The 17,890-nt window shown below is 41.5% G+C and overlaps 2 protein-coding genes across 2 annotated transcripts; both read left to right on the forward strand.

Moving 5' to 3' along the window:
- The first annotated feature begins 63 nt into the window (after positions 1-63).
- On the forward strand, positions 64-6,297 carry LOC124260189 (putative beta-D-xylosidase). The gene is made up of 5 exons (XM_046694449.1): positions 64-165; positions 2,535-2,757; positions 3,469-3,558; positions 5,192-5,436; positions 6,280-6,297. Exons 1-5 carry the CDS (start codon positions 157-159, stop codon positions 6,295-6,297), a joined length of 585 nt encoding a protein of 194 aa, XP_046550405.1. The 5' UTR covers positions 64-156.
- Positions 6,298-6,459: 162 nt separating this feature from the next.
- On the forward strand, positions 6,460-9,776 carry LOC124260184 (thermostable beta-glucosidase B-like). The gene is made up of 3 exons (XM_046694443.1): positions 6,460-6,650; positions 8,563-8,737; positions 9,649-9,776. The coding sequence occupies exons 1-3, from the start codon at positions 6,474-6,476 to the stop codon at positions 9,762-9,764; spliced, it is 468 nt and encodes a 155-aa protein (XP_046550399.1). The 5' UTR covers positions 6,460-6,473; the 3' UTR covers positions 9,765-9,776.
- The last annotated feature ends 8,114 nt before the right edge of the window (positions 9,777-17,890 follow it).

Consider the following 17,890-nt stretch of genomic DNA (forward strand, 5'->3'; position numbering starts at 1 on the left):
GGGCTTTCGTAACTTCAGTGGAGGGGGAGCAGGGCTGAGCGAGTCGAGCATTTTTGGGTTAACAGTCGAAATACCATGTTATGGTAGGCAGTAGGAATACAAACTGTCGTTAGTTCTGAAGAGGATGACAGGGTCGGCTCGTGTTGTGTACAATACATGCAAAGAGTAAGGCTCATTTGACGTTCACAAGTTGAGTAAAGTTGCGTTTTTAAGGCCGTACCAGTGAGTCACAGCATGTTAAAATTGTGCAGGTCTCATATTTACCCAGTGGCACGAGGATGGTGCCTACTTACGAGCCTGTCTAAGTAAAATTAGGCTCAGTATTATTCGTGACACTGCTATACTGAGTCTAACAAAAACTTGTAGAAGGTCGCGTCAGCTTACCTTTGAGCGACCTATGACCGTCCAATCAAACGCGAGACGGCCGAACGGATTTAACCAATCAGACAATGACTACTTGTTAGGGTTCGGCGGGACTTACAAAACGGTTTTTGAATTTTCCCTTCCCTGGTCGCTGACACCAGAGACCATATAATCTATAATATGGTCTCTGCTGACACTGATCTATCAACAAACGAAAATCCGCATAAAACACAGATATTTGACATGCAGTATATACGCTTATGGGTGTATCACTCGGAAGCGATCGTGCGGAAAATAGCATTCGGAATCGTTCGAGTTTTTAGGTAAAGGTTCAAACGGTATTAACAACAAGGAGAGTTCTATGGATATACAACTTCTTTAATATAATATGAGCGACGTTTCGGTGTAGCTACTAACACCGTTATAAAGCAAAAATGATCCGTAGAAATCTCCTCGTTGTTCATCTCACCAACTTCTAAATGCCACTCAAACAAGTTCAAACGGTATGTGCCAATGTTAACTTTCGCGATTTGGTAAGCTGTGTTCTGATTGGTCAGTCCAAAAGGTTAGCTGACGCGACCTTCTACTAGGTTTTGTTAGACTCAGTATAGCAGTGTAACGAATAATACTGAGCCTAGGTTTACTTAGACTGACCTACGAGCATAATCGGGACGAAATGGGTTTCTAACGCTTGCCCAAGCGACAGCGAACTTTGGCGTCTAAGGCGACACGGTTAATTTCTACTGCTACTACTTCATCTGGTATTACATTTGTTTCCAAATTGGATTTCTATTGTGGGCCCAAAGAAGGTGTAGGTTTTGAGTTTTATATCAATAGTGTTAGTGTAAAACAGTTTCACGTTTTCTTAAGTAGATTTTGTTGCTCAAACCACAATTTGATGATAGAGTACTGTAGACATTTAGGTCTTAAAAGGGAGGATCGCCTTTGCCCGCTTTGTATCATACCTAATAAATGAATATCACTTTTGCCTGGAATGCCATGATGCTGTATGGTGTTCTAATGATTTTACATTCTGTACACTTGATGTATACTACTTCTACTACATCTACTACTTCTACTACTACTACTACTACTACTACTACTACTACTACTACTACTACTAATGCTGCTGCTGCTACTACTACTACTACTACTACTACTACTACTACTACTACTACTACTACTACGACTACTACTACTGCTACTACTACTATGACTACTACTACTACTACTACTACTGCTACTACTACTACTACTACTACTACTACTACTACTACTACTACTACTAATGCTGCTGCTGCTACTACTGCTACTACTACTACTACTACGACTACTACTACTACTAATACGACTACTACTACTGCTACTACTACTATGACTACTACTACTACCACTACTACTACTACTACGACTACTGCTACTACTACTACTACTCACTACTACTACTACTACTACTACTACTACTACTGACTACTACTACTACTACTACTACTACTACTACTACTACTGCTACTACTACTACTACTACTGCTTCTACTACTATGACTACTACTACTACGACTACTACTACTACTACTACTGCTACTACTACTACGACTACTACTGCTACTACTACTACTACTAATACTGCTGCTACGACTACTACTACTGCTACTACTACTACTGCTACTACTATGACTACGACTACTACTTCTACTGCTACTACTACTCCTACTACTACTACTGCTACTACTACTACTATGACTACAACTACGACTACTACTGCTGCTACTACTACTACTGCTACTACGACTACTTCTACTGCTACTACTACTACAACTACTACGACTACTACTACTACTGCTACTACTACTACTACTGCTGCTGCTACTACCACTGCTACTACTACTACTACCTGCTGCTGCTGCCACTACTGTCAGTACTACTACTAGTAGTAGTAGTAGCCTACTACTACTACTACGCTACTACTACTACTACTACTACTACTACTACTACTACTACTGCTACTACTACTACTACTACTAGTACTACTACTACTACTACTACTGCTGCTGCTACTACTGCTGCTGCTGCTGCTACTACTACTACTACACCAGTATGCCGCCGTATGAGTTTGCGATGGAGTTTCTATCAAACGTAGCGTACTAACGATGACCTTGACCTCTGCCTAGGTCATCGGCCCCATGTCTGACAATAAAACGGAACTGACAGGAGACTATGCTGCATGGACAGATGGCAAGTACGTGGAGAGTGCTCTTGATGGGCTGAAACAGTTAGCCCATCACTTCAGCACTGCCTCTGGTTGCAACGACGTGAACTGCCAACACCTCGACAGCCACAGCGTCGTCAACGCTCTGAATGGTGTCGATGCAATTTTCCTTTGTCTTGGAGGTGGTAAGTTTACAATGTGTAACATATAATACCGGCAGTGACAACAAGTCCTGAGAAGAACCACGTTTGTTGTAAAATAATCTAGGAAATATTCAAGTCTGAAAACTGACACACAAAAGAAGGCGAGGTGAAATGGGGTTTAAAGTCGGACTTATGTCGGAATATTTCCCTCATATGACGACGTGCATGCGTGTGTATGTGTGGCTGCTTGTACTAGCCCAGACTGAAGCTGGTTTTATAGTGATAGCTCACTGAGATACCATACCAGTTAATCATGAATACCCCACTCAGACACATTATACTGACTCCGAGCCGACCAGTCCTTGTTGTACCCATTAATTCCGAGCGCCAGGCAGGGAACAACAAGTACCATATTTTAACGTCTTTTGGTATGACGCGGTCGGGGATCGAACCTGCGACCTTCCGCTCTCCGGGCGGACGCTCTACCACTACACCACGGAGGCGGTTTGTTCGAAAGAAAGTACACTATTTTAGGAGATTATATATTTATTCTTATTGTTTCCCTCTTTTGTTTTACTTTAATTTATATATTTCTTTTTGTGGGGTGGGGTGGGGGGTGGGGAGGGATGAATTGCAAGTTACAAACACTGTGCATGTACTTCCAAAAAGAACACATATCTTAACCAACAACCCTAAAGCAACAAGTGTGTACTTTCTTTTGTACGTCAGTTCATGTGAACTTTATTATCTCAGGTCAGACCCTGGAGCGAGAGACTCACGACCGCCACAGTACAGGTTTGCCGGGACATCAACTAGACCTTCTCAAGGCCGTTGTCAGTCATGGTACGAACTATGTCAGAGATAACTGATGATTAAGTTGTTCAGTAATAACAAGTGTATTGTCTGTGACTATAATATAAACTAGTTCACCACCACCACCACCACCACCACCTACCTCCTACCTACCTACCTACCTACCTACCCACCCACCCACCCACCTACCTACCTACCTACCTACCTACCGTGAAGTTCGATCAGCCCAGCGACAGAACCTGACTTCCTTTAGTATCAAGACTCCGTTCAACAAAGCGATGTTAGCGCTAAGACGATTGCAACTGCAACAATTTTACATAGACCTTTGACAGTGGTTGTGAGTGAGTGAGTTTTGCGACGCTTTTAGCAATATTCCAGCAATATTCTGGGGGACACCAGAAATGGGCTTCACACGTTGTACCCACGCGGGGAATTGAACCCGGGTCTTCAGCGTGACGAGCTAACGCTTTAACCACTAGGCTACCCCACCGCCCCGACAGTCTTAGTGCTACTATCGCGTTGTGGACGAGCGCTACTCTCTAAATGTTCACTTCAGGTGAGGTGAGGTGAGGTGAGGTGAGGTGAAATTGGATTTAACGTCGTGCTTGAGAATATTTCGCTCATATGACGACGTGCATGCGCGTGTGTGTATGTGCGGCTCTTGTACTAACCCAGACTTAAGGGTTTTATAGTGCTAGCCCTCTAGAATGTTACACTGACAGCAGAATACGTACACATTATACTGACTCCGAGCCGACCAGTCCTTGTTGTACCCATTACTTTCCGAACGCCATACAGCAAAAGTACCATATTTTACGTCTTTGTTTTGTCCCTAAAATTAAATCAAACTCTCCGGGCGGACGTCTAATGACTACTACAGAGGCAGTCGTTCACTTTAGGATATTGGCGATATAAGCAAATGAAAGTATAAGCTAGGTTGAAGTATACAAACAAAAGTGTCTTTTATGGCTACTATAGGTTATGGCTACTATAGTATAATACTGTTTTGGGCCACAAGATGTTTGATTGTTTCGGCGACTGATTTCAACTTGCATGTATTATGGGTTTAGTAACGTATGTATTAAGGTTTTAATGAAGTTTGTAAAGTTTTGGTCAAATCCGATCTTCAGGTCCATACTATCTTTTACCTGGCTGCTTATCTGGAAAGTGTGGCTCTAAGCAACATACAAATAATATATTGTTGGTGTTCGTACAGATTGTCAGGCCATCAAATTAAGGCCTTTTATGGGCTTTTCAAGACCCAATCAACAATTGTAAGAAACTATAGAGACACATATAACTCACAAGTAGCTGAATACACACAAGGTTGGTCAAATGTTGGACTGACCATCAAGGGGAAATAATTCTTAGCTTCACTGGGAAATTTTGCTTTGCGATGAAATTTGATTATGTATGTTTCCGGTAAAATTCGTAACTTGACATGTTAAATAAAGAGCCTTTTAGGGTAAGTCACTGGCGGTTAGGGCGTTTTCAAAGCTAAAATGAATTCAGGGCCTTTTAGGTTAAAATGTCCAAATTTCAGGCCTTTTCAAGCCCGCGCAAACCCTGTTGTCTCCCTGAAATTGCTGAATAAGTGTACTTTTTATACAGGAAAATTCAGATGATGCATTTGTTTCAATAGGAATCTAATCTCTTGTTTCAGTTCAGGGTGGTCCGAGTATTATTGGTAAACGGGCTTCAGCACCTCCTATCGTGCTACTCTTGTTTAATGGTGGACCACTGGAAGTCTCGTTTGCCGCATCCAATCCTCACGTGACCGCGATACTTGACTGTTTCCTACCCCATCAAGAAACAGGGGAGGCTATCCGGAGGATTCTGACACACGATGGCGCCAACTCAGTGCCCTCTGCTAAGTTACCCTACACCGTGCCCGCCAGTGATAGCCAGGTGGGACATGTACAACATTCATGCGAAAGCATGTTATGTGAAACATTTATTTGTGAAAGCATGTTATGTGAAACATTAATGTGAAAACATGTTGTGTGAAACATGTTATGTGTGAAACATTCATTTGTGAAAACATGTTATGTGAAACATTTTATTTGTGAAAGCATGTTATGTGAAACATGTATTTGTGAAAACATGTTATGTGAAGCATTAATGTGAAAACATGTTATGTGTGGAACATTCATTGGTGAAAACATGTTATGTGAAACATGTATTTGTGAAAACATGTTATGTGAAGCATTAATGTGAAAACATGTTATGTGTGGAACATTCATTGGTGAAAACATGTTATGTGAAACATGTATTTGTGAAAACATGTTATGTGAAGCATTAATGTGAAAACATGTTATGTGTGGAACATTCATTGGTGAAAACATGTTATGTGAAACATGTATTTGTGAAAACATGTTATGTGAAGCATTAATGTGAAAACATGTTATGTGTGGAACATTCATTGGTGAAAACATGTTATGTGAAGCATTAATGTGAAAACATTTATGTGTGGAACATTCATGTGAAAATATGTCGTGTGGAACGTTCACTGTTGAAAAGACGTTATGTAAAACATTCCTTTGAAAACGTTATGTGAAACGGTCATGTGAAAACATGCTATGTGAAACATTCATGTAAAAATATGTTATGTGAAACATTCATTTGCAAATGTTATGTTAACGATCATGTGAAAATGTATTATGTGAAACAGTCATGTGAAACGGTTATATGAAAATGTGTGTCAACGTAAAAAGATATCAATAAGCTTTAAAAAGACCCTCTTTGTTCCAGAGGGCTAGCATAATTTAAACCATGATGAAAACATTACCAAACCTTTACAGGATTTTGTAAAATAAAACCTTTATGAATGTTCATAAAATATGCACTGGCAAGACAACTTAAACTTCACGGTTGGAAGAAGGACCATAGTCAAACCGTATAATTTTGTCTCGGGCTTCCAGGTTCCGCCAATGCTCGACTACTCGATGGATGGACGCACCTACTGGTACTTCAAGGGAGACCCATTGTATCCATTCGGATACGGGCTTTCATACACTACCTGGCATTACTCGGGTCTCCAGTACAACCACAACGTCAACGCAGGCAGCGACGTTAAGGGTCAGGTCGTCGTCCACAATACCGGTCACTATGACGCTGAAGAGGTCAGTGGAAACATGTGGACTATGTAAACTGCCGTACAAAAGTGAATGAGTTTAGTTTTACGCCGCAGGCAAGCACTATTCCAGCTATATGGCGGCGGTCTGTCATAATAAACGCTTTAAGCACATGGTTACCTCTCCGCCCCCGACTGTACATAACATTACCTGAAGTCTTCTTGTAAATACCTGGCGCACGTCGTTAAGAGAATACAAGACAGACAGACAGATAGTTTATTTGAGTCTCACCTCGTATATACAGTGAGGTGAGGTGAGGTGAGGTGAGGTGAGGTGAGGTGAGATGAGGTGAGGTGAGGTGAGGTGAGGTGAGGTGAAATTGGGTTTAACGTCGTGCTTGAGAATATTTCGCTCATATGACGTCGCGCATGCGTGTATATGTGTTTGTGCGGCTGCTTGTACTAGCCCAGACTGAAGCTGGTTTTATAGTGCTAGCCCACTGAGATACCATGCCGCAGTGAAGCATGAATACCCCACTCAGACACATTATACTGACTCCGAGCCGACCAGTCCTTGTTGTACCCATTAATGCCGAGCGCCAGGCAGGGACCAACAAGTACCATATTTTAACGTCTTTTGGTATGACGCGGTCGGGGATCGAACCCGCGACCTTCCGCTCTCCCTCATATATACAGTAAAAGTACACGTAGAATAGGAAAAATATAGCAGTGTAAGGAATATATGAGCCACTCTATAATAGTTACGAGAGACTTGTATATATGCTAAAAGTTTACCCACACACATACATATGTATATACCATAAACATAATAATTAAAAATTAAAATTAAAAAAGAAATATATATAAAAAATATTTAAAAAATGCATAAACATATCATATGAAAATAAATACATACAGAATACTTAAAAGGTAAAACATAGGCATACAAACTTAAAACATAATGAATTTATACGATAAAAAGTATACACTCTGAAAGGAGTTTTAAGAATATAGGAGATTACGACAACGCTTAAGTATATTAAAACAGGCTTTGGCACATTTAACCATTAAATGGTTATGACTTAGAATCTACTACAACGACTTGCAGGCTCGGAATTAGTATAACGTATCTAAGAAGGGTTTGTTTGTTAAACAGCCCCAGCTCCAGCCCCCCAACCCCAGCCCCAGCCCCATCACATGTCTGCACTGTTACAAGCAGCAGTATTCACACGCACGCACGCACGCACGCACGCACGCACGCATGCACGCACACACGCGCTATCCCCGCAATAACCTTGACCGCGACTTAAAATTGGTCACCCTGTCTCAACTTTTTGAGGATGTTTTTGGTGTAGCACACCTGTCGGTCCACTGTCCGGTCCTGTGAGACACTACTGAACTGAGGACCGCGTGGTCAGTAGGCAGTGGGGATCATTGCTCAACCACCAGTAGGCATTAGTACGAACAGATTCATATGCTTGTTGAACGAGACCACCTTTAAAACAGGCCAAAACATGGTTATTGTCGCCAAGGATGTTTATCAAAAAAATACTCCTGATAATCGAGGGTGCAGTCTGATTGGTTGATTGGTTGGTTGGTTGATTGGTTGTTTAAAGCCGCACTCAGCAATGTTCCAGCTATATGGCGGCGGTCTGTAAATAGACGAGTCTGGACCAGACAATCCAGTGATCAACAGCATGGGCATCGATCTACGCAATTGGGAGACAATGACATGTGTCAACCCAGTCAGCAAACCCGACCACCGGATCCCGTTAGTCGCCTCTTACGACAAGCATGGGTTACTGAAGACCAATTCTAACCCGGATCTTCACGGGTTTGGATGCAGATATTATATAAAACCACCTTAAATTGTTTCAGATTGTTCAAGAAATGCGATACAGCGTAAAACCTCCCTTTGTCGATTTAGTCAAACTGTTATTCTTCGTTTCTGTTGTTTTCAGATCGTCCAGGCATATGTGTCTTGGACGGACAGCTCTCTGAACATGCCGAAGTACAAACTGGTTGCCTTCGGGCGAGTCCACGTTAGGCATGGATCACAGGCAACCTTCAAATTTACAATCAGTCACAAGAACCTGGCTGTATGGAATGACAAGGATGGATGGAAGGTTCTGTCAGGTTAGTGCTAGCATAAAGTCGGGACTGTGGGGGAGCCTAGTGGTTAAAGCTTTCGCTCGTCACGCTGACGGCCGGGATATTACTAGAATAAAGCGGCGTAAAAGTGTATTCACTCACTCCAGCATAAAGTATGTAGGTTCGGTGGGGTAGCGTGGTGGTTAAACCGTTCACTCGTCACGCCGAAGACCCGGGTTCGATTCCCCACATGAGTACAATGCGTGAAGCTCATTTCTGGTGTCCCCCGCCGTGATGTTGCTGGAATGTTGCTAAAAGCGGCATAAAACCATTCTCACTCACTAATGCAGTGCATCTGTAGGAACTATATAGATACATGTACACAGAAAGATATATGTTTTGTTTGCTTCTGTTTGTTGTTTAACGTCGCCCTCAGCAGCCTTCCAGCTATATGACGGCGGTGTATAAATTATCGAGTCTGGACCAGACAATCTTGTGATCAACGGCAAGAGCGTCGATAACAATATTTGTCAATACAGCGATAATGTAAAATCGATGAGCAATTGCATCGAAAGTCGTCATTGACAAATGTTTAAAGGCGACAGTATTTTCAGTCCTATGTTTTCTTAAATTAAAATAAAAAATACTCTCATTTTTTGTAATACATGAATAGTGATTTAGTTTATTGGACAAGGGCATTTATCATCTGATGTATAAACTGACATAAATGTCTGAGCCTTAAACATCACTATTAAACATTATTTAAAATAATAAAAAAACATTGCTAAAAGCGGTGTAAAACCAAACTCACTCACTCACTCACTAGAATGCCTCTCAAATAGTGTAAAAAAATATGTTTATTGATAAATCACAATCGACAAACGTTTAAAATAATCCCAAAACATCAGGTGTGTACTTTCTTTTGTACCTCAGTTTATGTTGGTGTTTGTTTGCAGGTAAGATGAACATCTACGTTGGAGGCCAACAGCCGCATCAGAAGAAGGCCATGAGTTCTAATGTTTTAAGTGGACAGTTCACCATAGCTGGAACTAAGGTTCTTGGTAAATTCTAAGATGGAACTAGCATGGAATGTTTCTATAATAACATGATATTTTATTAAATTTTTAAAAAATACGTTCAGTTGTCTTTATCTTTGTGTCAGTTTTGTAATGCTGACTCATCATCGCCACCAGGTGAGGACAGTCTATAGATAATCGTGTCTATAGACTAGATGTTCCGTTGATTGACATCATGAGCATCGATCTACGTAGTTTATGGCGATTGTATTTGGCACAGTGGTGACAGTGATGTTTACAGGGTATCATGTTGACCGACCTATTTAGCCATCTGACCCTTTTGTCCTCTATTGTCACTCATTGAAGTGAGAGTTTAGTCTTTACAAAGGTTTGTATCAAGCGTTCTTTCATCTGGGATTTGTTCAGAACGTGTTTTCAGCTTTATTGCTTCATGCCATGTTGTCACTGGTCATGGGCAATGAAGTGTCCTCTGAGTCACTGTATGACCTCTGACGATACTGTTGTCCAGCTACTTTGCAGAAGAAGTCGACCAGGAGTTTTGGGATGAGGTGCAGTAATGTAAATCAAGCCATGAAAGGTGATTATGGCCAGGGTACTGGGTACAGATACATGGTACAGATACAGTGAGTAGGTAGAGGGTATCGATACAGTGTATGGGTGGAAGGTATAGATATATAGAGGGTGTGAGAATGTAACACCACCCCACCCAACCCCTCCCATCATGTCGTTCGATTGTCCTAGATACATAGATAGATAAACAGATAGACAGACAGACAGACAGATAAATAGATAGATAAACAGATAGACAGACAGACAGATAAATAGATAGATAGATAGATAGACAGCTAAACAGATCGACAAACAGACAGATAGATATTATCTATCAAATATGTAATTATGTGTGTTGTATATTCATAATGCCTCTGGTAATAAAGTCCTTTTAGTTTGACCTACCTGACTGTTTTATTTGACAATGAAGTAAGTGAGTGATTGAGTGAGTGTGTTTTGTTTTACGCCACACTCAGCAATATTCCAGCTATATTGCGTCGGTCTGTAAATAATCCAGTCTGGACCAGACAATCCAGTGATCAATAGCATGAACATCGATCTGCGCATCCCGTTAGTCGCCTCTTACGACAAGCATGGGTTACCAAATAAATGAATGAATGAATGAATGAATGATAGGCAGATAGATACCTTCTTTTGACGTTGGACGTTTCTGAAGAATTTGAATAAATGCCTAAAAGAATAAATAAATGATTGATTGATTGATTGATTGAATGAATAAATAAATGAATGAATGATAGGTAGGTAGGTAGGTAGATAGATACCTTTTGACGGACGTTTCTGAAGAATTCGAATAAATTCCTAAAAGAATATATAGATGATTGAATGAGTGGTTGAATGAAAGAATAAACGAACGAACGATACATACATACATACATACATACATACATACATACATACATACATACATACATACATAGATACATACATACCTACATACATACATACATACAGACAGACAGGCATACATACATACATACATACAGACAGACAGGCATATTTACATACAGACAGACAGACATGCATACATACAGACAGACAGACAGGCATACATACATACATACAGACAGGAGTACATACAGACAGACAGACAGACAGATAGGCATACATACAGACAGACAGACAGGCATACATACATACAGACAGACATACAGACAGACAGGCATACATACATACATACATACATACATACATACATACAGACAGACAGGTATACATACATACATACATACAGACAGACAGACATGCATGCATGCATGCATGCATACATACATACATACAGACATAGTGTAGTCAAATTTGGTGACTTGGTCGTTATCATGTCATCGTATCCTAATTTCGTGGATCGATGCTCATATTATCAATCACTAGATTGTCTGACCTATACTGACCTATACTGACTCGATTAGGTACTGACCGCTGGAATACTGCTGACACACGTTCTCCCGAGATGACGCTCCGGCCTGGGGGGGTCAAAGACCTGTTTACAGAGAGGTTTTATGACCTATGATTAGCATCCCTCACTGATCTCATATGAAAAGAATTGTGTCCGTGTCTCCGAATGTTGGAGAGGTCGAATACATAACTGACCTCTCGTCCATAATCTCGGTGTTCGGGTATTTGAGAGCTTCACTACGAGTCAGAGGTTCGTGGAATCGGTGGTGAACGAAAATACGACATGATGGCCAACGAGTTTGGGGTTCTGATTCTGGTATTAATTGGCGTATGTGGTACTTCAGGAGAAAAAGAGTTGTCGGGTGAGTGGTGTGAATTTATTCATCCTTATGTTTCGTTCGTTGGCAGTTGTGGAATTGGTATTACTATACAGACGTTTTTAAATGTTAAACCGAATGGTGTCTTGAATGAATGAATGAATGAATGAATGAATGAATGAATGAATGAATGACAAACGCTTTCCGTATTCTGTGCTTAAGGCTGCGTTGATTGTACGATTCCTGCTTTATCATGAGCCGTGTTTGTGCATCACCATCATATTGTGATGGTACCAGGTGTTTGGTAAAATACATCGGTACATTAATTGTTCATTTGAAAAAATAACAAACTCTAACTGATTTTATTATTCAACGTAAGGTCCACCTCTTATTCTATCTATATACATCCCAGCGGTGTGAATTAGGGTTTCTGTCGCCTTCAAGATTACTTACATTATTTAGCTAGTGCCGAGTAGACCCGTGAAGATCCGGGTTGAAATTGCTCTTCAGACACCCATGCTTGTATCTATCCGTGAAGATCCGGGTTAGAGGCCGCCTCCGTGGTGTAGTGGTTAGAGCGTCCGCCCGGAGAGCGAAAGATTGCGGGTTCGATCCCCGACCGCGTCAAACCAAAAGACGTTAAAATATGGTACTTGTTGGCCCCTGCCTGGCGCTTGGCATTAATGGGTACAGCAAGGACTGGTCGGATCGGAGTCAGTATAATATGTCTGAGTGGGGTATTCATGCTTCACTGCGGCATGGTATCTCAGTGGGCTAGCACTATAAAACCAGCTTCAGTCTGGGCTAGTACAAGCAGCCGCACAAACACATACACACGCATGCACGTCGTCATATGAGCGAAATATTCTCAAGCCCGACGTAAAACCCAATTTCACCTCACCTCACCTCCGGGTTAGAATTGGTTTCCATAAATCCATGCCTGTCGTAAGAAGCGCTAACAGGATCGGGTTTTCAAGCTCAAAGACTGGTTTGACACATGGAATCGTATCTAGGTCATCGTAACTAGATCGATGCTCATTCAGCTGACCACTGGATTGTCTGGTCCAGACTCGATAATTGACCAACCGCTGCCATGTAGCTTGAATATTGCTGGGTGCAGCTTTAAACAAGAAGCATATACTGAGTCAAAATAAAAAGTTAGCTATTCATATTTGTAAGCACCAATTGTTATAGTAGACAGTTTTCGGATATCATAATATTCATCCCCAAGTATCGACTTAAGAAAAAACTCACCACAGCACATTTAAGTCAATCCGAACATCGTGCACCCACAATAGTGCTAATACGTGTTCACGTGCCAATGGTCACGTGATCTTATCATTGCACTTGCATTCGATCGCACATGTTCCCATCAACTACAGTCCGTTTGTGTCAGAAACGGACCGATGCATTGCAAATTTTATCATTGTACTAAATTGCCACATAAATATAAATAGTACACATGTTTATCATTTACTAATACCCAATAGCTGTCTTATATTTGAAAATTTTCCGGACTCCACCATAAAAGTTGTTGACCAGGAATTACCTGCAGAACGCAGGAATCAACGTTCTTGACTAGCTGACAAGGTCACCTGATCTCAATCCAATCGAACAGATCTGGGATGCTCTTAGTAGACGTATGCTCACTCTCAGGAACCAACCCCAGAATTAACAGGATCTTGGTGCTGCTTTGCAGGAACAATGGCATCGACTCCCCAGTAATGTGTTAACACGCATCAGACAGTCCATGAGGAGGCGTTGCTTTGCAGTTGTAAAAGCACGGGATGGCCAAACACGCGTCTGAACGTTTCAAACATCGGATTTAATTTCTTGTGACTTGACACTTTGTTTACGTCTTTTATTGATAAATTGTGTAACCACATGGAACCGATTTGGGGCATTGTGATTATTCTCTGTTCATCCTATTGACCTTAACTAAATGATAATAAATGATAACCTCCTTACCACATTCTTGTGTCCTTTCTTTCATATCGTATTTAATATATGGTTGTGAGGTTCCTAGTTTGATTCAGTATACATACTTACGGCGGACTAAATCTAGTTTGTATGGAATTCAAGAAGGGACATCGTCGCGTCGTTGCATTGTCGCGTTGTCGCCCTCATAAAAACAAGCAAAATGTGGCAAAATTAACCAAAGCGCGACAATGCGACATATTCATGTTTCACCAATATCACGCCGGGGTACACCAGAAATGGGTTTCACCTGTCGTGCCCATGTGGGGAATCGAACCAGGGTCTTCAGGGTGACGAGCGAACGCCTTAACCACTTGGTTACCCCACCGCCCCTTAAGTTATTCGAACAAATGCCTGCAGACAAAACGCAAAATCATATTCGGCAGTGTTTGATTTCGGCTGAAAAGGAAAAACAAAAAAACACATAGAATTGATATGCATTACGTGTATGATAGAAATGTAACTTAACGCCATTTGACCTACATGGTATACCCATCATATGTGTTGGACCCGTGAAGGTCCGGGTTAGAATGAACCTTCAGTAACCAATGCTTGTCGCAAGAGGCGACTAACGGGACCGGGTGGTCAGGCTCGCTGACTGGGTTGACACATGTCATCAGTTCCCAATTGCACAGATCGATGCTCATGCTGTTGATCACTGGATTGTGTGGTCCAGACTCGATTATTTACAGAACGCCACCATATAGCTGGAATATTGCTGAGTGCGGCGTAAAACTAAACTCACTCACTCATTTATATGTGTTGGATATGTGTGTTCGTCAGGCGACTATTTTCAGCTAGACGTTTTGATAACCTTTGCAGTTTTGTGTAAAACAAAGTTTTCGTGCGAATCCATTGTGTTGTCCAGTAGAAGCTATATTCAAATTAAGTGTTCCAATACTGCGTCGTCAGCATTAGTAATAGCGCTTGAGGATGTGAGCATTTTAATGCGTAAACCCAGCCCGATATTTGCCAGCTCGAGTCACTGCCACATGGTTTGAAAGACTTTAGGATTGGGATGCGATTTGGGCAGTTACAGCTTACCTGTTCTATCAGTAAAATAATGTACTTGCTTGTGCATGTGTCTTGGTGGGAGCCATCGGTGGGGCTTGATTCGCTCACTTTTCCCTCTGGTATAACAACTAAACTGACGTGGAAAAGAAAGTACACACCTTGTGCTTTTGGATTAGTTTCCAAAGAGCGACGTAAATGTTTTGAAAAGAGTTTTTACAGTGATATATAAGTCACAGACTTTCCTAATATGTTGCCAAAACACCACAGATATCCAGCCCAATTGCGAAGTTGCCAGTCAAAATCACAACACTTTTCAAATAATCCCAAAACGCCAGGTGTGTACTTTCTTTTGTACGTCAGTTTATTTGATTCTTTCACATATGCTTATGATCAAGTCGAAATCGTCAATTGAATCAGCTTTCGAAGTGTTGTTATGACCGTGGAAGGGTTATGTTAAGGTCTAGTACAGTTCACCAAACAAATGTCTTTCATAGCCTCACAAAGCAACGTTTAAGTTTATGACGGCGTTGTATATACACTCTTCAAAAAAAAGAAACGCATAGGTGATTTTGAGAATATTGAACTCACGTAGCTGCGGCAAAAACAATACAAATATACTATTTCAATCCAAAACGCCACCTTTGTGTGACTGTAAACCACTTCGGCGTTAAAACGCGGCAATTGTAACTTCCCCCCTTGTTTTAGAAGCTTTTGAAGACGTATTCGCCAAAACGTCACCAAGAAAACATGCAAAGCAAAATGCACGTGCAAGTGAGCGGAAAAGCACGTGGTATCGATCACTATAAAAAGGCAAACGTTGTGTTTAATTTTTAGTCGTCCGATTTTGCCTGGAAAAGAAGAAATGATCATACCACGACTGAGTGCCGCCAATCGAAACATCGCCATCGGCCGCCTTGAAGCTGGGGAGTCGCAGTCTGCAGTTTCCCGATATTTCAACGTTCATCAGAGCACCACATGTCGCCTTTGAGATCGTTCCTGCAGACCAATTCCGCCCAAGATCGGACGTCAAAGAGTTACCAGCCAAGCCCAGGACAGCTACATCCGGGTTGCGTCATCGTCTTGCCACAGCCTTGGAAACTGCACAACGCATCTCTGATTTGAAATGAATTTCCGACCAAACTATCAGAAAACGAGTGCGTGAAGTTGGAATTCGACCAAGAAGGCCAATTGTCGCCCCTGTTTGTGAGACTTCCATCGGCGCAATCGCTTGGGTCGGTGTCGTAGAACCTTAGAAACTGGAGGCGAGTCTGGCTCAGTGATGAATCACGATTTCTTCTTCACCGGCGAGATGGAAGACAGCGTGTTTACCGTCGGAGAAATGAACGTTTTTGTCCCTAATTGCCATCGACAGGTCGAGAGATTCGGTGGAGACAGTGTCATGATGTAAGGTGCCATGTCCAGCACACAAAGGTCTGATTTAGTGGTGGTTCAGGGCAATTTAACAGCAAATCGGTACATCAACGAGTCCTTGCTCGTCACATGCTCGATTAAGGACCGACAGACAGACAACGCCACATACAGCACGCGTCACGGTCCGCTACCTCGCCAATTCTATCGTGATTGTTTTGCTATGTCCTTCCCGATCACCAGATCTAAACCCGATAGGACACCTATGGGATGAACTCGATCGATGTGTACGTCAACGTCAAAATACGCCTCAGACACTTAGAACTGCCTATTGCATTGCAGAAAGATTGGAGAACAAATCGACAAGAGCGACTTCGTCGACTTATCCAGTCTGTGCCGAGACGGTGCCGAGCAGTAAGTGCCAATGGTGGCCATGCAAAGCACCGACTTCGACGCCATCTTGTGGACTCAAGTAAACAGAAACATATCAATAAAAACTGCGAACTCTTTGTCTGTAGACGTGTGAATTTTCACATTTTTACCTTTTTATCATTGAAATGACATGAACTAATTGTTCTTAAACTAACGCAATAAATTCATCTGAACATTATTTATGCGGTTTATTTCTGTGTGTTTTTTAAGAGTGTATAATCGAGTCTGGGCCAGGCAATCCAGTGACAGACCTTAGTGAGCAGCGATATGTGCAGTTCGCTTACGATGACGTGCATCAACCAACATCACCGACTCTGACCACAAGATCTCGTTGGTCGCCTTTCACATGGGTCACTGACGAGCAATTCTAACCCGGATCTAACAGAAAATCACCAGTGCGGTTTAAATGTACACATCCCAAAATTTTTCGATATTTTACTCATAATATAATTACGGACCGATTCGTAAAGAAATTGAATGCACATGATATACTGTATACTTTGAATGGGTATTATTTCATGAGATCCTGTGCTCAATAATTTCGACGTATTACTCATATTTTGAATATAGATTGATGTTTTGAAGCATTGGAAGTAGTGGTGTGACGATTCATCGATACGACGATACAGTGAATCGATACAAAGTTTTACATAGTCGTATATCCCGATACGATACTTCAAATGGGCCACGATACATCGATGTTTTACTTTGAATATTGCCGAATCCCGATATCTGTCAAGAAAGACTCACTTTTGTTTAATGATTAAAATATATGTATACTTATTTTCCCTTCATAAGTTTCTCAGAAATTCTTGCGTCAGGAACCGTGTCAAACATAGCGTTTGCATTTTATTAACATTCACAAAGTCCGTGAATAAACGTATCTCATTTCCGAATGAACGTTGAAACACGCTGGCGGAATTTGACGAAATACTTTCAAGTGGTTTTGTTTTGATCTTAAAATGTTTCAGAGTTGGTCTTAGAATTAAAGGCTTAAGTATCCTGGTACGTATCGTATCGATACCCTGGTATTGGGATTCGTATCGTATCGATACCCTGGTATTGGGATTCGTATCGTATCGATACCCTGG

This window comes from Haliotis rubra, unplaced genomic scaffold, assembly GCF_003918875.1.
Source record: "Haliotis rubra isolate DU_JTF1 unplaced genomic scaffold, ASM391887v1 Scf753, whole genome shotgun sequence".
NCBI lineage: Eukaryota > Metazoa > Mollusca > Gastropoda > Lepetellida > Haliotidae > Haliotis > Haliotis rubra.